Genomic DNA, 23,756 nt, shown 5'->3' on the forward strand with positions numbered 1-23,756 from the left:
GTGACATACAGCCCCTGACCCTGGAGTAGTGTAGCCCAATTTACGAGTCTGACCTTACCTTACCGCTTTCAGAGCACTTATAATAAAACAAAAGGTTTCCACTAGAAACAAGAGAGAGGTGGTCACAGTACAAAACAAAATCACAAAACGAGAACTAGAGCTGTTGGGAATGAAGGCATATTTAGGCAGGAGCCTGCTGCGGATTTTAAGTTTGTTCTGATAACGTTTAACAGCAGAAGCAGAGCTATGTATGTGTAAGAAACTGCAGAGCAATCATGGTCATGAGAACAAGAAAAGATCCAGTGACTAAAAAGCTAGAAAAGACCAGTTTGAACTAACATTAAACTTGTACTGATGGGGGAGGAGAATTAACATGGAAATGGGAGACTAATACACATATAAAAGAAAAGAATAAAAATTATAAGTAAGTTTGCAAAGAGTCCTGTGGCACCTTGTAGACTAACAGACGTATTGGAGCATGAGCTTTCCTGGGTGAATACCCGCTTTGTCGGATGCAGGTGCCACAGGACTCTTTGCTGCTTTTACAGATCCAGACTAACATGGCTACCCCTCTGATAAGTAAGTTTGTGTAACAAAGGGAGGTTGAAGTTGTATTGTCTGATGCTGGAAGAGGAGCTTCCCACCTGTAAATAGTTGATCACAACTTGCTGAGTGTTTTGCTTTAACAAATATTTGTTAGACCCATCTGCTGAGTACTAATAGTTGCCTTTCCTACCTAATGCAAAACCTTTCTGCTGAGCATTCATTGACCCCAGAGTGAGATGATGTAGTGGCCATAGTCCAGTTCCAGTGGACAAACTTCCTAAGCAGTTGTAGGGGTGGGGAGCAGGAAGTATGAATCCATGAGACATTTCTGCCTCCTCAGCTATCCACCCCAAGTATAATCAGGCCCCTGACCCGTGAGCCTCCCCAGCCACCCTCTATGCACCACCTGAGCCAGCTGTGTGTTATGCAGCTGGCCCACCTCCGAACTGTGCCTTGGATACAGCTGTCGAGGCTTGTGCTCCACACCCTTCACTTCCTCAGCCTTGTGTCCTGCCCCAGCACCAAGTGGTGAGACCGCCTATCCCCTGTGGAGGGTGAAGAAATTTGGTGAGCAAGCGCATATTTCACGCTAGTCCCACGGCCCACCTGGGATATTAGTTGGTCACTTCTTCACAGAGCCATGAGCATGGATGTGAGCGCTGTGCAGGGTTCTCTGCTTGGTGCCCCACCTGGGTCTAGGTTTTTGAACCTATGATTTGTATCACTGTTTTTTTTTTCCACTAGTTGTCCCTCAAAATCATTTGAGAGCCGGGTCCAGTAGCTCCCCCTCCCCTTAGGCTGGAGGAGGGGTGCCTTAGATTTGGGTGGGCTTGCACCATCCCATCCTTAGAGCCTCAGTCGGTACCCCCCCCCCCCACAAACCCCACCCCAGGTAAAAGTCTGAGGCATGAAACCCCTTCCTGTGGAATCAAGTTTGTCTGCTTCTCACCCACCACTGCCTCAGAACCCCGAGGGCCCCAACATTCCATCCAGTTGCTTCAGAACCCTCAGAGGCCCAACATTCTGTGCACCTGGGAGCCCTCAGGGCCCCAATATTCCGTGCAGCTGCCAGGGAACCTTCAGGGTCCCAACATCTCGCCCAGCTGCACTGTCCTTGGGATAAGGGATCCCTGTGGGACTGTGTCCATTTGTGCTTGAACATCCATAGGGTGGAGGAGGCCCTGGGTGAGATCCCGGCCGGAGCTCCCTTCCACAAGGGCTGGCTGCCCGCCAGTGCCCCCCCGGGGGGGCGTCCTAGCGTGACAGTGCGGCGCGCTAATGCCCAGGCTTATAAAACCCGCCCTCGCCAGGCAGGGAAGGGTTAATGCGAACCCCGCCCCTTCCCGGGGCACGTGGTGCCATAAGGGGGCTGTAACAGGGCAGGTCGGGGGCAGGGTGCGAGCCCGGCAGCGCTCCGGACGCCTGGGTTCCGAGCCTGTCTTGCAGCGCCGTGAGGGGCGAGCCCCAGTCTGCAGGCAGCGGGCCCGGGAAGGGCTCGCCCCGGCCGGCCGGGCGGTGAGTGGGGGCGTCGGGGAGAGGCCGAGGCAGGACATCGCTGCCTGGAGGAAGTGGTCGCAGGGCCGGGGGGGTCGGAGCTGAAACGCAGCTGGTACCGAAGAGACTCCACCCCCCCCCCGCAGCCAGCTCTGGAGCAGCGCGGGGGGGTCTGTGCCGCTGAGCCCAGCAGGGTCCCCCCAGCCGAGCCCGCCGTGGGGCAGCAGTCGGAGCGGGGTTTCTAGATCAGTTGTGCGGGGTTTCCGTCCTGTCCCGGAGGTGAGAACAAAGGAGGGAATCCGCATCCGGCCGGGACTTGGAGCCCAGAGCTGCACAGGCCACTGGGGGGGAGCCCCAAAGCCCTGAGCAGGGAGAGACACCAGCCTGAGTCCGTACGGGGCTGGTTGGCACCAGGGAGACACCTCCCCCCCCCCGCCCCATCCCAGGGTAGAGACATGGAAGAAAAATCCCATAGATGTTCTGACTGCAGTAAAAGCTTTAAGCAGAGTTCGACCCTAAGGAGGCACCAGCGAACCCACACGGGGGAGCGACCCTACAAATGTCTCCAGTGTGGGAAGAGCTTTGCTGACAGCTCCAACCTCCTTCGCCATCAGAGGAGCCACACGGGAGACCGACCCTACACGTGTGCCCAGTGCGGGAAGAGCTTTGGGCAAAACTCGAGCCTGATGAAGCACTGCAGGACTCACACGGGTGAAAGACCCTACAGATGTGATGAGTGCGGGAAGAGCTTCTCGGAAAGCTCCAAGCTCCTAGAGCACCAGAGGATCCACACAGGCCTGAAACCCTACAAATGCCTTAACTGTGGGAAAGTGTTTTGCCACAGCTCCTCACTGACCAACCATCAGCGGGTCCACACAGGTGAGAGACCCTATAAATGCCCCGAGTGCGAGAAGACTTTTGGACGCCGCTGCATGCTCATTCGACACATGAGGATCCACACAGGGGAGCGACCTTACAAATGCCCCCACTGCGGGAAGGCCTTTGCCGTTCTCTCAGTCCTGATCCAGCATGAGCGGATCCACACGGGGGAGAAACCCCACAAATGTGCCTACTGTGGGAAGTGTTTCAGCGATCCCTCCGTCCTGATCCGGCATGAGCGCATCCACACAGGCGAGCGACCCTACAAATGTGTTCATTGCGGGAAGGGCTTCAGTCAAAGCTCCACGCATGCCCAGCATCTGAGAACCCACACTGGGGAGCGGCCCTATAGATGTGATGAGTGTGGGAAGAGCTTCAGTGTAAGTTCCAGCCTTGTTGTCCATCAGAGGATCCACACAGGAGAGAGACCCTATAAATGTCCCAATTGTGGGAAGAGTTTTAGTGGCTGGCCAAATTTTAGCAGGCATCTGAGGACCCATGCCCAGGAGTAAACTCGACAGGTGACCCAATTCTGGGAGATGCTACTGTGAGCACTCTGGCTCTTTAGAGAGAGATGCCATGCATTGGAGAGATGCTGTAAATGCCTCAACTGTAGCCAGAGTTTCTGTCTCAGCTCGGAGTTTCGTAGGTACCAGAAAATCCACATGGGGGGGTAACCCTATAAACGCTCCAACTGATGAAAGAGCTTTAGTCCCAGGATGTACCTTATTATTCATCAGAGGATCAACAGCAGAGACAGGCCTGAGAAATAAATGTGGAGGTAAGCATCATTCAGAGCTCCGAACAGGACTTCTGCTGTGGCAGAGGAGTGTGGCCTCTGGGTTAGAGCAGGGTGGATAGTGAGTTTCTTTTCTACCTCTTATTTTTGGAAGAGCCATTGTGTTGATCTTGTGCAATCTGAGTTGTTAAAAATTCAACTTGAACGTGAAGTTGTCTTTTCTTGTAGAATGTAACTTTTCTTCACATGATCATAAAGGGGGTGGGGGGGAAATCAAGTGTGTCCGTGAGGCCAATCTTGTCCCCTTTGGGGGTCAGTTCCTGTGTACCATTGATCAGAACCATATGGGATTAGCAGTGCCCTACAATTGCCTGGTCTGCACTACAGAGGTATGTCGATGTGAGACAGCTTACGTCTACCTAGCTTTGTAAGCGTCTATACTGATACGTAGCTCCCACCAACCTAAATCCACCTCCCCGAGAGGCTTAGTGCTTAGGCTGATGTAGTTAGGCTGACACAGTGTCAGTGTGGACGCTGCATTGCTTACATCGACTGTTGCTGCCTTTCAGAAACCATCCCCCAATGCCCGACCCTGGCAGTTAAATTGGTGCAAGCACTTCTGTTGAAGAAGTGCACTGCTGATGCAAGGTGCATAGTGTGGACATGTAAAACCAATTCAATTACTGCAGTGGCTGTACTCAACTTGGGTCAGCTTAATTTTGTAGTGTAGATGTGCCCTGTGTCAAACTTTCCACACTGCTACCCCCTTCTACCAGGACACAGTCCGGATCCAATGCACAAATGTCTTCACTAAGGGACAGGCTGGGAGAGGAATGGGGTATCTTACTTCTGGGGACACTTCCTCAGTGACCTCCTGGGCAGACAGTGAGATATGGGCCCTTTCCCAGGGCAGCCCGTTCAGTTGCTCTTCCCAAGGAATCAGAGTTAGAGCAATGCTGAGCTCTTTTGAAAATAGCACCTGTAAGGCTCAGTAGCAGAAGTTCTTCCCCTCCTGTGGACATATGGTAGGTTATTTAGAAAATTATTTAGTAATTTTAAGTATAAATATTCTTGTTTTACAGGGAAAGATCAAATGCACAGATGAGAGAATGCCCTTCACTATTTCTTGTAAATCCAGCAATTCTTTACAGCTGGGATGTTGGGTACTTAACTCCCCCAGGGTCCTTGGAAAATCCCAGCATGCATCATCACCTCTCAGAAACAGTGGGTGGGAAATTTAAAAATAATCCTCAGGAGAAATTATTCCCTCATGAAATGGGATCTGTTCTTTGCAAAGTGTGTTCTTTCAGGCTTCTTGCATCACAGTACATGAACACACAGATACATATACATACACACACAATTCAGATGTTGTAACCAGCACAATGGATATCACCACAATGAAGCAGCTAGAATTTGTTTTCAAAACCCCTCTACTTGCTTTGTGACTCAAATATCTCCAAGGTTATTTTGTACCTCGAGATCATGTACCTTGACTTTGTGCTTCCTAGTTTTCAGAGATTTAGGTTCAGCCACTCTGAAAGGGGACAGGGCACCAATGGGCAACATTAATCAAGTTGTGAGACATTTAAATAAGGGATGGGCATATAGGTCCATTCTTGAGGTCCATGAGGGTGCAGGGATAGGCACTAAGACAGCCTCTTTGGGCCACTTCCTACCTCCTTTTTCCTGCTCCAGGATGCATGATGTCCACATAAGCACGAGGTTGCCTACCCATCTCCAGCTCAGGGGCTTCCGCACACTGACATTCCTTTTCCCAGCCAGGGCCTTGCTGCATCCTGTCCTGGAAGAGGGCCTTCCCTCTGCCCTGTCCAGCCCCCATTGAGCCACTGACTCCCTTTTAAACCCTGCCTCCAGCTGGAGCATGCTCAGCAAGGGCAGAGGAGCGGGGCCTCCTGAGCCCGGAGCTGCCCTTGTATCCATTGCTGTCCAGTGAGGGATTTATACATCCCATCACAACATCCCAGAAGGATGTTTGGTTTTTTTTGCAACAGTGTTACATTTTTGATTCATATTTAGCTTGTGATCCACTATGACCCCCGGATCCTTTTTTGCAGTGCTCCTTCCTAGTCATTTCCCATTTTGTATGTGTGCAACTGATTGTTCCTTCCTCAGTGGAGTACTTTGCATTTGTCTTTACTGAATTTAATCCTCTTTATTTCAGACCAATTCTCCAGATCATCCTGAATTCTAATCCTATCCTCCAAAACACTTGCAACCCCTCCCGGCTTGGTATCGTCTGCAAACTTTACACGTGTGTGCTCAGTACCGTTATCCAAGTCATTAATGAAAATATTGAATAGTTATGAGATCCAAAACCGACCTCTGCAGTACCCCACTAGATATGCCCTCCCAGATTGTCGGCAAACCAGTCATAACTACACTTTGAGTATGGTCTTTCAGTCAATTGTGCACACACCTTACTGTAGTTTCATCTAGACCACATTTCCCTAGTTTGCTTATGAAATTGTCATGTGGAATTGTGTCAAAAGCCTTCTTAAAATCAAGCTATAGCCCATCTACTGCGTCTCCCCTTTTCACTAGGCCAGTAACCCTGTCAAAGGAGGAAATCGAGTTGGTTTGGTGTGATTTGTTCTTGACAAACCCATGCTGGCTATTCCTTATAAACCTGATTATCCTCCAGGTGCTTACAGATTGATGGTTTGTTTAATAATTTGTTCCCGTCTCTTTGCAGCTATTGAAGTGAGGCTGACTGGTCTATAATTCTCCAGTTCCCTTTGCTCCTCTTTGTAAAGACTTAGGTCTTCATCCCAATTCTAGGCTCCACTTGCAATTCCCAAAACTCCCGCCAAACCCTTTAGGCACCTAAACAAACTCAGCAGCTGCATTTTCTGGGTAAAAATTCCTTGGGGGCCTACGCCTCTGCCTTTGAACACGCACACTGCTGCATTATCCTAGGCATCTGGATGGTGATATCCAATCGAGCTCCCGGAGTGATTCATGAATCAGGGAAGATGGTAGGTGAGGGTGGGTCTTGATCCGGTAGGTGTGCTCAGAGGCGAACTACTGGATCAGGGCCCATTCAGAATCTGTCTGGAGGAGGACAGGGTGGGTGACTCTACTCTCTAGCCCAGTGGGTCACACACTTGCCTGGGATGTGGGAGATCCATGTTCAATTCCCCAATTTGGCAGAGGGGAGAAAGGATTTGAACAGAGGTCTACCCTGTCAGAGGTAAGTGCTCTAACCCCTGCAAGGTGGGCACCTCCTCCTCTGGCTATTTTGTGGAAAGTGAGGCACCAGCTTAGTTCATTCTCCCAAGACACAGCTGAGGCACCTGAGCTGCCTGGCTCCAGGAGAGGAGTTCTCATTCATGAATTGCCAGACAGAGCTCAATGACAACAAGGGGTTTGGCCACCATGCCAGAATGACCCGATACTGACGATCTACAATTGTTCTCTGTATACCAGTGCATGGAGAGAGAGGCCCCGGGCATCCAAGGAGAAAGTGGTACAACATAATATCTAAAACCATCCAGGCAACCCCACAGCAGGCTCAAAGGGGGGGCTCAAAAGAGGTGTGGATGGAATCCACTCATAACCACCCCCCTACCCAAACTTAGTTTTGGAAAAGGGAGATGCTGATGATAGTGATGGTATATGGCTCAAGATACAGACAAAGGACTCAGCATCTATGGAACACAACACAGAGCACAAGATACAGGCAAGGCTATATAAGCTGTGCGGGAAAAGGGCTAATGCAATCCTTGAATGTACAAAGAGGAGAAGTGAGTAGGAGGAGGGAGGTGACTTGATCTCCATATACAGCAACAGGCATAGCTGCCGTGCTAGCGTTGTGCTACGGTAACCTGTGTAGTGTAGACGTACTCCCAGTCTCTTCCTAGCAGACAGCAGGGAGCAGGCAGCTGGGGACAAGGAGCTTGCTTAGAGATTCTTCTAATTTACCCCCACAAACTTCCAGATACAAAGCAATGTGTTCCCTAGTGAGAAGCCATCGGGGGAGATTGTGTTGGGAGCGGTGGTATCATAGCTGTCCTCAGAACAGCCAAAAATATACACAAACCTGCTGTTTTGCAATAGGCACAACTGCCTTCACAGGGCGCCATCAGGTTTAATTGCCAGCACACATGGTTAATCAGGTCAAGGAGTGAGCGTTTGGTTCGATCAGCCTCTTGGGAAGGATAAGTAAAGGTAGATTCTCATTGCCCTGTAGTTGTCTCCCCTTCAGTGTCCCCTAAAAGCCCCACACTTCTGGGACCCCGTCCTTTTGAAACCCACCGGCTAAGGCCCCATTCACGCTGCAGAGAGAACTGGGATTTTGTAACAGGTTGGAGGGACTCTCAGGCTTTACCGGTTACAAGTCAAACGGGGCATTTTCTGTTTTCCAGTTCACACTCTGCAGATGTGTTTTTCAAAGTAAATTGTGAAACATCCTGGGTAGCTATTCCACACTGGCCATGCAGCAAGAACTATGTTTTTCAGGCATGGGGGGCAGGGTTGTTTTGTTCTGTTTTTCAGACACTCTCAGCAGACTGTGGGATGCAGTCATGGGCGGGAGTAGGACTTGAATGACCAGCTGAGGGTACCTACCACACAGGAAAATCCCTATGTGCCTAGCCACCTGCAGGAAGCCTGGGATAGACTGAGCAGCTAGAGATGAAAACTGTGAGTTAAGATGCACCATTGGTAACATTCTTAACATTATTTGTGCACATGAGCTGTATCTTCAGCCAATGGCACACTAGCCTGTTAGTGCATGGTAGAAGGCTGCTGTGTGAGTGGGGCATGACTGATTTAGTGTTAAAATGTGAAAGAGGGTTAGTTTAATTTGCCAATGCGCCAGTTAGATTTAAAGCAAACTAGATCCGTTGGATACGGGGTGTGGCCAATATTAGAATGGAATCTAATAGGATAATCCCTTCCTATTGAATGCAGAGAATGCTAGTTCAGTCATTTAACACTAGCTTCTCTTCAAGTCAACATTAAACTTGAACTGTGTCTCTCCAATCAGGACACTGGTTATTCTTAACCAATCAAGAATGTATGAATTCACCGAGAACCACCCTAATGTAGAACCAACAATTCACCAATCCAGTGTAGATACAACCACCATTCTGGGGAGGTACTGAATGTACACAATACAGTCTTGCGAGCATTGAGGCACTGCAGTCGTTATCAATGAACGATACAAGTCACCAAGGTTTCTTATGACATTTATTATGATATCAGGCATCAGTACTTTAGTACCTGACACATTATGGCAGTTCCAAGGAGGTACTTATCTTTAAGGCACTTTGAAAAGTGTGATCGCGGCTACTTGAATGGATTGGTTCAAAAGAGACAAATTTAGACTATTAAAAGCAATTGATTAAAGTTATTGTTTTAAATCACTCGCAGGCCAGTTTGAGTTTATAAAGGAGAGCGTGCTTATAGCATTGGTGAAAATCTACAGTGTTGTTACGTGATGTCTCACTAGAGGATACTGACTTAATACAACCTTCAGTTTGTATTTCCCCTTCTGTTCTTTAACATAATCTTTGAAATAAAATCTCACCTCTTCTTATCCTGTTAACCCTGGATAAGGGGGAGAATGCTTCCAAACATCTGTGGATACTGCAGCTTCTTCGGGGGTTCAGCCAACTCCAGACTCCTCCCACAGGGTGACCTCAGTTTTATAGACCCTTACTCCAGTCCTTGTTGGAGGGGGGCCTCCCTGTAATTTCTACTGGTCATAAGCCAACCGAATGCTCAGATTTCAGCTCAATTTCTCTGTTGCTTCCATGGGTAACCAGTAGATGGCGGTAGTGTACAACAAAAGTTGTCAATCCTTTTCCTATGTCTTTTTATGTTTGATTCATTTCAAGGATTGTATTTCATATTAGCCTGCCTCATTGATTGCATGCAGTGTAGTTGTAGCCATGTTGGTCCCATGATACTAGGGAAACAAGATGGGTGAAGTGATATCTTTTATTTGACCAGCTTAAGACTAAAACACATTTTTTATTGAATTCTTCTAAGCAGAAGTGTTATTTTGGAAAATAGTTACTGTTTAATAGGGTTGTTGCGGCGCAAAGGAATTTTGTCACTATCACTTTTCTCAGCAGACTTAGCGCCCCATTGCCACCCTTATTTCTGTGCTGCTGCTGTGACTTCTGCCCTAGCAAGTCTGCTGTGAAAAGTGATATTTGTATGTTTGTTAATTTCACTTTTCACAGCTTCCCACCAGCAGCAGCACAGGAATGAGAGTAGCCTTGTTTCTCTAGTATCCTGGGACCAACACGACTACAACTACGAACTACAACTACACTGCGTGCAATAAATGAGGCAGGCTAATATGAAATACAGTCCTTGAAATGAATCAAACAAAAAGACTCTGATAGGAAAAAGATTGAAAACTTTTGTTGCACACTACCGCCATCTACTGGATACCCATGGAAACAGCAGAGAAACTGAGCTGAAATCTGAGAACTTGGTTGGCAAATGGCCAGTAAAAATAAAAGGGGTGAAATTCCAATAAACAACATCACAAGATGGGCGAGGTGATAACTTTTAACAAATTCAAGGCTATATCCTGATGAGGTCGTTATATCTTTCAATCTTCCGTTTCGTGCGATCCAATGCCTATTGCTTCTGGAGTGCAACCATCATATACCAAGAAAACAAACAAAATCCATTAATCTTCTAAATCTGGTGGATAAATTCCATACATTCTTTGATTGTATATACACATTTCATACTATTTAGTTCTCACAATAGCCCAGAAGACATTATCCACAGAGAGAGAGAGTTTATCTGATTCACAGAGCAGACAAGTGTGCAGCTTCTAAATTTGGGGAGGAAGACATATTGATAGGACAAAACAGATCGTCCATGGTATATTTGATTGATTAGCACAACAGATGTATAGTTTCGCATTTGGGATGAAAACATGTGCTTTGGTTTCTTGGGGTAACAGTTCATGCTATTAGACCTTCAGTCTGCCAGCTTCCCCATCCATCATTTGATCCACTCCCAGTGTCCCATGGGGAAGCAGGGTATCACCCTACCTGGTGACTTTTTGAAGGTCTTTTTAGCTATATTGGGAGTGAAAAAGAGCTTTTATCCATATGACAACTATGAGTGAGATTCTTGCTTAGGCAATTAACAGTAATCTCATTCAGCCATTTTAGGTTCTATTTTGGGGAAGAAGTGGAACTCCAGACCTTGGCTGATCAGGGGGGTTGCAAGGTTATTATATGGGGGTCATGAGTCAGTGGCTGTGCCAGCCTCTTCCCAGTGGGGGGGCTGAGGTGGGCTAGACCAATGGTGCACCAACTGGGAGGTGTGCCTGAGATTCTCTGGTGAGGGGCATGAATAAACTTTATTAATACTCCCTTTTCACAGCAGACTTAGCACCCTATTGCACTGCTGCTGGCAGCAGCACTGCCTTCAGAGCAGGGAGGCTTAGTCAGGTTTGATTTCTGCCTGAAGCCTTGCACGCATTCAGTGCACTCATGAGGCTTTTCCCCCATGTGAGTCTTCTGGTGCTGGACAATCCCCAATCTCCAATTGAAGCTGTTCCCATAGTCCAAGCAGCCGTAGGGTCTTTCACCTGTGTGGGTCCTCTGATGCACCAGGAGGTTGAATCTCTGGGTGAACCCTACCCTGCACTGGAGATATCTGTGGGACATCCCCCCATGTGGTTCATTTGGTGCTTCCTAAGATCTGACCTCCAAGCAAACAGTTTCCCACAGTCGGGGCATTTATAGGATTTCTCTTCTATGGGGCATTTCATCAAGTGGTGAACGAGATACGATTTGAGAGCGAAGCTTTGCCCACCTGTGGTACATTTGTGAGGTCTCTCTTGCTGGTGCCTTAACTGATGCTGGGACAGGCTGTACTTCTGACGAAAGCTTTTCCCACACTGGGGACATGTATAGGGTCTCTCCCCAGTGTGGACCTTCAGGTGTCTGGTCAGGGTTGATTTCTGCACAAAACTTTGCCCACATTGAGTGCATTTGTGAGGTCTCTCTTGCCAGTGCATTAACTGATGCTGGGAAAGGTTGCACTTCTCACTAAAGCTTTTCCCACACTGGGGACATGTGTAGGGTCTCTCCCCAGTGTGGACCTTCAGGTGTCTAGTCAAGTTTGATTTCTGCACAAAGCTTTGCCCACATTCCCTGCATTGATGAGGTGTTTTCCCCGCCTGGGATCGCTGGTGATGGCGGAGCGTCGAGTTCCCCCTGAAACTCTTCCCACAGTCGGGGCATTTATGGGGTTTCTGTCCCACGGGGGCTCTCTGAGGATTATGATCATCACACCCAACAGGTCTCTCCTCCCCCATGGGGTCTCCCTGCTGCCATCCTGCTCCACCGGGGTCTTCCCACTCAGGGCTCTGGGACATCCTGTTCAGCTCTGCTCCTGCAGGCTCTTTCTGCTGTGGATTCTCCTCCTCTGTCCTGGCACCTGCTGGGACAGAGAGAGAATCCAGCCGGGGCTCGTTCCCTGTGCTGGGGAGAGGGGCACAGGGGTTTGTTGCTGAGCACTTGATGGGCAGGAAGCAAATTCCCCAAACCCTTCCCTGAGGGAAGAGGAGGGGCCAGTTCTGCCCTAATGGCCCAGCTGAGCCCTCTGAGAAAAGTTGAAGGAGGGGAGGGCTCCTGCCAGGGGTGGGAATCTGGGAGTGTCACCTGATGTGATGACAAGGACCTGCTGGGGACGGTACTGACAGAGACAAGGTAGAACAGAAGGGAGATAGGGGGAGACCCCGGCAGCTTTTCCCTTTCCTCCAGGACAGTCTCTGAGCCAGTGTCGCTCATTCCTCACCTGTGTGGGTGCCTCGCAGGGTCTCCCTTTCCTCAGAGCCCTGGAGATCTGGGACCCTCAGCTCTTCCCCTCGCTCCATTTGAGAGACTACGGCCAGGTCGTGGATGGGGAATCCTGCCCGGGGGAAAGAAACAGGCCAGATGGCGCTAGGTGAAATCTCCCCCAGTACTCAGTACGGACAACTGCTCCTTGATTTTAACCCCAGCCCTGCTCTCTGCTGGGGGAAAGTGGGATCTGCATTGTGGAGTGATGGTCTCTGTGCTGCTGGGTCTGGGGGATCCAGAGGCCAATGCCCCAAAGGCATCAGAACCTCCCTTTCCCCCCACCCCAGCTTCTAATCCCTGAGGGAAAGGTTCTCCTCACCCGGTGAGATCAGATGCTCTTCTTTATTCTCCTCCTTCACCTCCCTGCAGATCTTGCCCTGCGCTGGGGCCAGCGCTGTCCACTGTGCCCTGGAGGAGCATGCAGCCTCCTCCTCCCATGTCACCGGCTCCTGGAACAACAAAGACCCCTGCTCAGCACCTGCAATCCCCGCCAGACCCACTCACTCCCCATCAGCCAACAAACCATCCAATGGAAGCTCCTGCCATGCGGTCCTAGAAGAGAATGGTCTCATGTCCCATTCCCCACCCCCATTAGCCAGCCAGTCCTGCTGCCCTGGGGCCGGATGGGAGCTGGTGACGCTGGTGGGAACATGGGCAGGATCTGCTCTCTTTGGTAAACTGGGCACATGCAAACACAATGTGTTTCAATACATCCAGATGACAGGGTATCCCCCTGGGAACAAAGAATACAGGCCTTCCTGACCCCATGAGGGACTGTCTCCTGGAAAGCACTGATTCTGACAGGGATTCTGGTGTCATTGTCGACAGACCACTGGACATGAGCTCTCAGTGAGATGCTCTGGGAAAAAGGGCCAATGCCATCCGTGGCTGTTTAAACAGGAGCAGTGAGGAAGGAGGTGATTTGACCTCTTTGTGTGGCTTTGGGGAGACCAATATTAGAAAACACTGTCCAAGGATGTTGACAAACTGGAGAAGGTGCAGAGAAGAGCCACAAAAATGATTCAGGAGCTAGAAACGACACCTTACACGGAGGGACTTGGCTCACTCTGTTTAGTTTATCAGAAAGGTAAAGAGGTGACTTCATTTTGGTGTATAAGTATCTTCACAGGGAGAAAATTTGTCAAAATATAGGTTCTACTTTCATACACACAAACACGCACACACACCTATACTTACACACAATGCATTATTAACCTGTGGAACTCATTTCCACAAGATAGCACTAAGGCCTGGAGCTCAGTGGAGGATCGGATAGCAACATGGATAATGAGACCCTCTCTAGGTACACTATTAGCTCAAGTGAAAACTGTTTTTAGGAGGAATCTGCTTCTGAGCACAACCCAACAACTAGCTGACAGGATTAGGAAGACACTTGGATGAGGGGCAAATTGTGCCACCTTTGTCCACTACTGGATTTCTGTCATGTACCTACGAAGGGCCTAAATATTGGCCACTGGCCACCAGTGTGGCTTGTTCCTATGGGGACTGAACAACATCATGGCAGATGGTGAAAGAAAAGAGAGCTGATTTTGGCGAGGGGCATAGGGAGAGACTCATATCTCAGTCTTGGTCTACATCAAAAACTTGACATCAACCTGGCTATATCGCTCGGGGCTGTGAAATATGTCGAATTCTTTGCAGAATTCTTCTGCCAACCTAGCTACCGCCCCTCGAGGGGGTGGATTTGCTGCAGTGACAGAAAACCCCTTCCATCGCTGTAGTGTCTGCACTGCACCACTGCACCAGCAGAGCTGCAGCACTGGAGTTGTGCTGCGGTAGAACGTGTAGTGTAGACATATCCCCAGTCTCTTCCCAGTGGATGGCAGTGAGCAGGCAGCTGAGGAGACTCTCCAGGGGGATCCATTTTTCAGAAACAAGGGATTCACACACACACACACACACACCTTCCAGACTCAAAGCAATGTGTTCCCTAGTGAGGAGCCATGGGGTGGGGGATGGGGAGGGGTCTTTTGTTGTGAGCTGCAGGGTCACAGCAGTCCCCAGCACAGCCACAGAAATACACAACCTCACTGTTCTGCAATAGGTACAGCTGCCTTCACAGGGCACACTCATGCTTAATGAACAGCATGCAGGGTTGATCAGGTAAAGTAGTGATCGTTTGGGTCGATCAGCCTATTGGGAAAGGAAAAGGAATGGTCGCTTCGCAGTGCCCTGCAATTCCCTCCCCTAAAAGTAACACACTTCTGGGACACCGTCCTGCTCAATGCCTATGAAACTGACTAGCCGACGCCCCATTTACACTGCAGAGAAAACTGGGTTCACACCCAGCACTTGGCCCAGCGGCATTTGTAGGAGTAAACGGTGAACTAGCCTGGGCTGTTCGTCCATGCTGGCCAAGCAGCAGCTCCTTCCAAGGACGTTATTTCGTTCAGACACTCACAAAGCTAGGTGAGGAAGTAGGACGTGAATCACCCGTTACAGGAAGCAGCCACACAGGAAAACCGCCCTGTGCCCACCACTTACTGGAGCCCTGCAACAGACGGCGCGGCTCAGCGCTGAAGCCGCAGGCTAAGACGGGGTGGTTGGTAACCCATTGTTCACCATGTGCTCTGAGACAATGAGCTGCATTTTTATCCCATAACGCTACTTGCCAGTTAGGAGCATGGTAGCAAACTACTGTCCGGCTGGGGCACAACTGATTTACTCCTACTCGGTTGTCACCTTTAATCTTCCCCCAGTGAGGGTTGATCAGCACAGGGTATTTTACAGGCATCCGTATACAAGTCTAATTATAACTCTAACTTCCTGGGTGGACACACTTATTCTGGAATAAAACTCACGGGGTGGACGTGCCCTGAGACGTGTTTAAAGGATACACACCGAAACACACACGTATTCCCACGCCTACGTCATCCCACTTTCCAAATGGTCCGTACCTCCACTGCCAGTCTCTGTTCTAGTTTTCTACCACTAGTGCCCTTGTGATCACTTCCCTCCAACATCCAATCATCTAACCTTGAAACTCCCCCTAACTATCTCCCCCTCCTACTCCCGGAGAAAGATCTCTTCCTTCCTCCCAAACATAGGCTCGGACCCTCAGGGCTGCCCAGAGTCTGTAGGGGGGGAAGTGGGGCAATTTGCCCCAGGCCCCACAGGGGCCCCCACGAGAATATAGTATTCTGTAGTATTGCAACTTTTTTTTTTAATGGAATGAGCCCCCGAAATTGCTTTGCCACAGGCCCCCTGAATCCTCTGGGTGGCCCTGCTGATCCTGTGGGTGCTCAAGGGCTGGAGCACCCATGGGAAAAGTTAGCAGGTGTCTAGCACCACCGGCAGCCAACATCCTCCCTTCCTCCCCCCCCCCCCCCCCCAGTGCCTCCCGCCCACCGGCAGCCCGACAATCAACTCCTTCCCCTCCCTCCCACCGGCTCCTGGCCTCCATGATCAGCTGTTCCATAGCATGCAGGAGGTACTGGGAGGATGGGGGAGGAGAGGGGACAGGGTGCACTCAGGGGAGGGGGCAGAACGGCAGGAAGAGGTGGGAAAGGGGCAGGGCAGGGACGGGAAGGGTGGAGTGGCGGTGGGGCCTGGGGCTGAGCAGGGGTTGAGCACCCCAAGAAAAATGGGAAGCTGGTACCTGTGCTCCCAGTTCTCACACTTGTCACCATCGATAAGCCACTACTACCCACCCAGGCTCTTTAAACCTTGTACTTTTTAATACGTATGGGGGAAGAAGTGCCCCACTCCAAGCAAAGGAAGTACCACACCGTGTGTGGAGTCCCTATTGCAATGCTAGATCTACTGAATCTGAAGTTACATTTGCTGCATCATGTTTCTCTCCCATGTGGCGTTTCATCAAGTGTTGAACCAGGTTTGATTTCTGAGTGAAGCTTTTCCCACATTTGGTACATTTGTAGGGTCTCTCCCCAGCGTGGATCCTCAGGTGTCTAGTCAGGTTTGATTTCTGCCCGAAGCCTTGCCCGCATTCGGTGCACTCATGAGGTTTTTCCCCCGTGTGGGTCTTCTGATGCTTGACAAGCCCCGATCTCCTGTTGAAGCTCTTGTCACAGTAGGGGCATTTGTAGGGTCTCTCGTTCATGTGGGTCCTCTGATGCGTTAGGAGGCTGAACCTCTGGGTGAACCCTACCCCGCATTGGGGGCATCTGTAGGGGCGCTCCACCATGTGGGTCGTCTGGTGCTTCCTCAGGTCTGAGCTCCAAGCAAACTGCTTCCCACAATGGAGGCATTTATAGGGTTTCTGTCCCATGTGGCGTTTCACCAAGTGTCGAACAAGGTACGATTTGAGAGCGAAGCTTAGCCCGCATGCGGTGCATTTGTGAGGTCTCTCTTGCTGGTGCGTCATCTGATGCTGGGACAGGCTGTACTTCTGGCTAAAGCTTTTCCCACACTGGGGACACGTGTAGGGTCTCTCTCCAGTGTGGATCCTGAGGTGCCTAGTCAGGGTGGATTTCTGCCCAAAACTTTGCCCACATTCCCTGCACTGATGAGGTTTTTCCCCCGTGTGGGATCGCTGGTGGTGGAGGAGCGCCGAGTTCCACCTGAAGCTCTTCCCGCAGTCGGGGCATTTACGGGGTTTCTGTCCCATGTGGGTTCCTTGAGGCTGGGGGTCATCACACCCAGCAGGTCTCTCCTTCCCTGGGGGGTCTCCCTGCAGCCATGCTGTCCCACAGGCATCTCCCTGCTCGGGGCTCTGGGACGTCCCAGGTGGCTCAGCTCCCACGGGTCCTTCCCACTGGGGATTCCCCTCATCTGTCCTGGCACCTGCTGCACGAGAGAGAGAGAATCCAGCCAGGGCTCGTTTGTCGTTGAGCAGAAAACCTGATGGGCAGGAAGTGAAAACCCAAACACTTTCCCAGAGGGGAGAGGAAGGGCCGGGACTCCACCAGAATCCCAGCTGAGCCCTCTGAGAAAGGCCAGAGGAGGGATGGGCTCCTGCCAGGGGTGGGATCCAGGAGTGACACCTGCCATGAGGACAGGAACCTGCTGTGGACAATACAGAGCGAGTGGAGACAGAACTGGGGGGCTCCCACTGGCTTGGCTGGGATCCCACCTGTTCCCTTCACTCCCAGTCGGTGTCACTCATTCCTCACCTCTGCGGGCGCCTTTCGGGATCTCCCTTTCCTCAGAGCCCTGGAGATTCGGGACCCTCGGCTCTTCCTCGGGCTCCATCTGGGGGATCGCAGCCAGGTCGGGGATGGTGAATCCTTCTGGTGGGGAGGAAACGGGCGAGACACCCCTGGTGAAATCTCCCCCTAGGGCTTTGTATGGAGAACGTGCCCCGATTTTAATCCCAGCCCTGCTCTCTGCTGGGAAGATGCAGCATCCCCATTTGGAGGGTGACTGTCTCTGTGCTGCTGGGCCTGGGGGCTCCACAAGCCACTTCCCCAGAAACGTAATGCCCCCGATGCAGCCTGAGTACTCAGTAACTCCTGCCAACCCCCCTTCACCCCCACCCCCAGCTCCTGAAACAGTTCCTCACCCAGCAAAATGAGAGTGTCTTCCTTATTCTCCTCCTTAACCGCCCTGCAGATCTCGCCCTGTCCTGGATCCAGCTCTGCCTGCTCTGCCGCAGAGGAACACACAGTCTCCTCCTTCCATGTCACCAGCTCCTGGAACAACAAGGGCCACTAATCAGCATGTTATGGTTCAGTTTAGCCATCCCACAACCAGGCTCAATCAGGCTTCATTAGTCAGAGGCCAAAAAAGCACAGCACAGAAAGGCAAAGGTTAATACATCACCAATCTGATCTGAAAGACCGTTTTTGCAGTGATCCAGATTGTCCTGAAATTATTGGCTTACCTCCAATCGTATTTATTCCTGAGTTGTTTACAACAAAGGGAAAGTTCTACTCATCCCATGATATTAACGAAGGTTGACATACCAGTCCTCACCAGTTTCTTATCTTTTTTTGAACATAGTTCTCTAAAGGTCAGCAACCCTTGCCTTGGTACTGAACAGATGTTTGTTAAGCATCAACAAAACTATTCATCTTATCCTGTCTCTTTACTATGTCTCTGTACCTGACACTGAAATTGCAACACTTCATATGTGCCCTCAGTTAACCAATCTTAGCATAACTGAAAAGCGCCCTGGGAAGAGCTTCATATGAATACAATTCATAGTCACATAAAGCATGAATATAACACATGCTATTGATATAGATTGGCCTTATGGATATGATATTGGTTAACACGGAGACCTCATCGATTTTCTCGTAGCTCCATTTACGAGTTGCCAGACACAGAGGTGTCTTGTAACTGCCAGATTCAGATACCCGGAGGCTTCTGGGTTTCGCAAGCCTCAGATATCCTCATTCTGACAGGTCCTGCTAAGCTTCCAAACATCCAAAGAACAGAGGCACAGGTAAGCAGCACAGCGATTGCAACCATTTAGCTCCCATGAGGTTTCCACAGCAAAGTGGAAATGGTAGTACAAGTACAAACAATTTGGAGGGTACTGTTCATGGATATACATCTGCCTTATTTGCTTTGCATAGCCACCTTATACAATCGCTCTGGAGTAGTAAAGCAATTCCCATTTTGTTAATCCATCTGTTTGCAAGCTGCTTTCACATTCCTCAGCAGGATTCCATTCCTTGTATGGAAATTGCCTCTCTAGCACTAGTACAGGAGTTTTGCAAGCCCCGGTCTCTCCCTTCACCTATGGCCTAAGCACTGCTTCAGTTTGGTCAACAGAAGCGGCAACTCTAGCCAGATCAACTCCTTCCCCGCCAGCCTTCAAACCGTCAGATGGGAACTCCTGTCCTGGAGACGTAGAGGAGAAAGGCCTCTCGTGCCATTTCTCACCCCCATGAGCCATCCCATCCACTCCATCTAGGAGGAAAAGCCAGCCAGTCCCCTGTCCCAGGGCCAGATCAGAGCCAGCGCCTCCCCGTCCCAAGGTGAAAGGTCCCGTGTCCCATTCCCAGACCCCCTTCAGCCAACCTGTCCCCTCCGCCTCATGGGTGGATTGGAGCTGGCTCCCCCTAGAGGGGAAATGGCCTGTGTCCCACTCTCTAATGATTTCACATCTGTAAATTACCTCCTGCCGTGGCCATATTCCGGGCTTTTGCTTGGCTAACTGGAAACCCTCTGCTAGTGCCATGGCCTGCTCCCCGGTCTGGGGGTGACACCCCCCCACCCAGCTCTGGATCTCCTGGGGCAGGATGCTCAGGAACTGCTCCAGTACCAGCAGGTCCAGCATCTGCTCCTTGGAGCGCTCCTCCGGCCTCAGCCACTCCCGGGAGAGGAGGCAGAGGTGGCCATACGCCTCCCGGGGATCCTCAACCTCCTGGTAGCAGAAACCCCTGAAGCGCAGACGATCCATCTCCATGTCGATGGCTCCGTGGGCATCTGGCTCCTCCACTTCCTCTTTGGGAACCAGGCCACATCCTGGTTGGGGCTGGAACTGGAGCCTGAGAGCAGCTGTGGGAGCCACCTGGGCAGCCATGGCCCGTCTCTGAGCCAGAGCACAGCTGTATCTCCCTGGGGATCGCCTGGCATCAGCAATGGACCCCCTGCAGCACCATCTGTACAGGGATGCGGGACATGTCCAGGGGGGTTGAGATCAGCCCAGGGGATGATCACCTCTAGGGAGAGAAATTAGAGCCACGGAAGGAATGAGACACACAGGAACAGCCCCTCCCAGCCCCCTTCCCAGCCCCAGTGTTGTGGAGAGAGACACAGACCCAGCACAGGTGCCCCCAAAGTTGGTGACTCTTTCCCTCCTATCACCTACGTACTTCTGCACACCTGGGTCCCCTCCTGGCCATGTGAAGTGAAAATCAACCTAAAAAGTATCATTGTTAGGACTTGTAGCCCGATCTACAGATTATATATTTATATATATAACTTAAGAATCACCAATTATCACTTTAAGGGTTGACAGGTTCTTGCCCCCAAGATCAGGCCCTGTGTTATTTACATTATTATATAGTTGGGAACCCCAATGTGCACAGTTGCAACACTCACACTATAGGAACTCTTCTATATTGATAAATATGGTTTATTAATACATTTAGCACAGTCACAAACACCCCGACTCAGTAAGGTAGATAGAGATACTACAAAATGTACCTCTGCACGGCCATATACTCTCACCATCCCTTGCAGAACAATACTATCAACTGCCCCATCATCTCCAGTGGCCAACCCAAGGGCATCATCTCTGTCTCCTACCGCCCCTAGGCTGGATGAAACTTTTATAATATGATATGCTGATGACACTATGTTTGATGCATATTCAATAGGGGTATATCCACACCTTTCCAATTTTGGACTGTCTTTCTTCTCTGGGTTAGTATATCAGTGATCTCAACTTATTATCTAAACACGGCAATTTGTTTCCATGGCCCTTTAGTGGTTAGGTATCTGTGGATGTAGCACATGTACCTGTTATGTATGTAAATTCATTACCATGACACTTCTAGGGTGACCAGACAGCAAATGTGAAAAATTGGGAGGGGGGTGGAGGGTAATAGGAGCCTATATAAGAAAAAGACCCAAAAATCGGGACATCTGGTCACCCTAGACACTCCTGAAGTTGGATCATGTACCCGTGGTCAGAACTTCCCCGTATACACTCTGTTTTCAGCTCCCCAAATACTTGGGGTTTTCCACTGGGCCGTTTATCTGCACAAAGTTTAGCTCTTCAAAGTTCATAGGCCTCAAGCTTGCGGAAGCTAACGTTCAGGCCTGTACGTTCCTTGCGTTACTGCTGAATCCACAGGCGCTGGAGCTCCCAAGGAAAAACTTAGTGAGTGCTTAGCACCCACCGGCAGCCAGCTACCCCCCTCCCGCCAGTGCCTCCCGCCCAGGGGCAGCTCCAGGCCCCAGCAAGCCAAGCGCGTGCTTGGGGTGGCAAGCTGCGGGGGGCGCTCTGCCGGTAGCCGGGAGGGCAGCAGGCAGGGTGCCTTTGGCAGCATGCCTGCGGAGGGTCCGCTGGTCCCGCGGCTTCGGTGGATCTCCCACAGGCGTGCCTGCGGAGGATCCGCTGGTCCCGCGGCTTCGGTGGATCTCCCACAGGCCTGCCTGCGGAGGGTCCGATGGTCCCATGGCTTTGGTGGATCTCCCACAGGTGTGCCTGCGGAGGGTCCGCTGGTCCCGTGGCTTTGGTGGATCTCCCACAGGCGTGCCAGCGGAGGGTCCGCTGGTCCCATGGCTTTGGTAGATCTCCCACAGGCGTGCCTGGAGTCGCAGGACCAGCAGACCCTCCGCAGGCATGCCTGTGGGAAGTCCACCAGAGCTGTGGGACCAGCGACTGGCAGAGCGCCCCCGCGGCATGACGCCGTGCTTGGGGCGGCGAAATGTCTAGAGCCGCCCCTGCTCCCGCCCGCCGGCAGCCCTGCTGATCAACTCCTCCCTCTCCCTCCCAGTGCTCCCCACCCGCTGTGATCAGCTGTTCCATGGTGTGCAGGAGGCACTGGAGGGGGGAAGGAGCAGGGACGGGGCGCACTGGGGGAAGGGATGGAACTGGACAGGAAGAGGAGGGGTGGGGTGGAGCCTTGGGGAAGGGGTGAAGTGGGGGCCTGGGCAGTGTGTCCAATAGGCTGGGGAAGGCTGTACCTCCTCAAACAACCCCACATGGCCCCAGCCATGCTCCTCTCCAAAGCTACATCCTCCTTGCCCTTCCCTCTTGGCCCCAGGCCAGGCAAGCTGCTCCTCTTCAGTACTGCTGGGGCTGGAGCTAGGGCAGCCAGGACTTGGGGGGGTTGGGGCTGCCTAGCACTGGGGGGGCCCCAGGTGCTAGGTTGGGGAGCTGGAGGCGCTGGGGCTGCCTGCCCTGTGCTGGGGGTGGTGGGCTGCAGGTACAGGGGGGGCTGGCAGCTATGGGGAGGGGGGCTCCAGACTCCTGCAAGGGAAGGGGATGGGGCTGCAGCGAGAGGGCCAGCTGAGGTTAGCATCCACCAGCCAGCATCTGCTGCCCATGAGTGGGGGCAGGGCCGGGGGGTGGGGGGAGTCAAGCACCTCCAGGGAAAGGAGGAAGCAGGCGCCTGTGGCTGAATATAATGCAAAGCAGTGAATATAATGAAGGCAACCAGTCCTCTGGGCTACTGACTCCTCACCTGCGTCCTGCTCCTAGATCAGCGGTTCAAACGTTTGTACTGGTGCCCCCTTTCCCACAGCAAGCCTGTGAGTGCGACCCCCCCCCTTATGAATTAAAAACACCTTTTTATATTTAGCACTATTATAAATGATGGCAGTGAAGCGGAGTTTGGGGCTGGAGGCTGACAGCTCGCAACCCCTTTTGTAATAACCTCACGACCCCCAGTTGAGACCCCCTGTCCTAGATCCCGATACACAGATCTTCACGGGTCTAATTACAAGCCCCCACTGGCTTCCCAGAGTTGAGGGCAGAACCCAGGAGTCCTGCCAGATCCAGGGAGAGAATCCAGGAGTCCTGGCTCGCAACCCCCCCTGCTCTAACCACTAGACCCCTGGGGACCCAACCCAGTGTGTCGAATACCTGTGCTTTCCCTGCAGGTGGCTGGGAGGGTGTTTCTCCGTCCCAGCCAGTTTGGCTCCGATCCCCTCGCCCGTGGCACCGCTTTCTCCAGGCACCGCTTTCCTGCCTCTGCTGCCGTTTCTCTCCCTCCCTGGAGCCCCGTCTGGCTGCTTCTCCCCCCACGCCCGGGGCCCCCACTCACCGCCCGGCCCGGCCCGGCTGCAGACTGAGACTCGCCCCTGCGCACAGGGAGTGACTCCGAATCCAGGCGAGGTGCAGGGGGCTGGACAGGAAGGAACTATGGTCCCTGCACTGTTTACAACCGCCCCTTACAGCACCGCTCTGGGAAGTGGCCAGGCTCAGAGCTCATTGGTTTTAACCCTCTAATTCTCCAACCCGCAGGGGAGCTCCCAACAGGGAAAGAACCAGGGAAATCCTGAGCCTTCTCCCTGCTCCATTATCAAGCCAGACCTCCCTGTCTCCCTGGATCAGGCCAATGCTGGGCCCCTAGCCAGTATCCTGCCTCCAGCTCTGCCCAAAGCCAGCTGCAGCAGGGGATGGTGGGAGAAACACAGCTGCCAACTCTCACCCTGGGTCAATAAGCACCCGACTGTCACAAGAAGCCCAAACTCAAGCTAATCCCATTTCAAAACAAGCCAGTCCCCAAGAACCCCAACACTCTATGTGACTAGATCCTCCTGCCCCTGGCATGCAGTCTGGGCCTGTGTTGAGCCCTCTGTGCACCCCGACTCTCTCCCCCCTTGCCCCCACTTGCTGGGAGCCGATCAAAAAAAAATAATTA

At 51.6% G+C, this 23,756-nt stretch overlaps 2 protein-coding genes across 3 annotated transcripts in view; one reads left to right on the forward strand and one right to left on the reverse strand.

Moving 5' to 3' along the window:
• Positions 1-21,288, reverse strand: part of LOC127051295 (zinc finger protein 569-like) — a 34,635-nt gene extending 13,347 nt beyond the window's left edge. Inside the window, exons 1-7 of the mRNA XM_050953382.1 lie at positions 19,553-21,288; positions 17,990-18,119; positions 17,601-17,717; positions 16,307-17,274; positions 12,827-12,956; positions 12,464-12,577; positions 11,300-12,103 (exon numbers count right to left, since the gene is read on the reverse strand). Coding sequence (XP_050809339.1) covers positions 11,300-12,103; positions 12,464-12,577; positions 12,827-12,956; positions 16,307-17,274; positions 17,601-17,717; positions 17,990-18,119; positions 19,553-19,960 — 2,671 coding nt within the window. The 5' untranslated portion in view covers positions 19,961-21,288. The remainder of the gene's footprint in view (positions 1-11,299; positions 12,104-12,463; positions 12,578-12,826; positions 12,957-16,306; positions 17,275-17,600; positions 17,718-17,989; positions 18,120-19,552) is intronic.
• LOC127052840 (zinc finger protein 572-like) lies at positions 1,974-23,261 on the forward strand. Of its 2 annotated transcripts, none has more exons than XM_050956960.1 (2): positions 1,974-3,700; positions 22,993-23,261. In XM_050956960.1, exon 1 carries the CDS (start codon positions 2,496-2,498, stop codon positions 3,429-3,431), a length of 936 nt encoding a protein of 311 aa, XP_050812917.1. In that variant the 5' UTR covers positions 1,974-2,495; the 3' UTR covers positions 3,432-3,700; positions 22,993-23,261. The 2 variants fall into 2 exon arrangements, with proteins under 2 accessions (XP_050812917.1, XP_050812916.1); XM_050956959.1 differs by lacking the exon at positions 22,993-23,261 and adding an exon at positions 5,844-9,054.
• The last annotated feature ends 495 nt before the right edge of the window (positions 23,262-23,756 follow it).

This window comes from Gopherus flavomarginatus, chromosome 5 (assembly GCF_025201925.1).
Source record: "Gopherus flavomarginatus isolate rGopFla2 chromosome 5, rGopFla2.mat.asm, whole genome shotgun sequence".
Taxonomy (NCBI): Eukaryota; Metazoa; Chordata; order Testudines; family Testudinidae; genus Gopherus; species Gopherus flavomarginatus.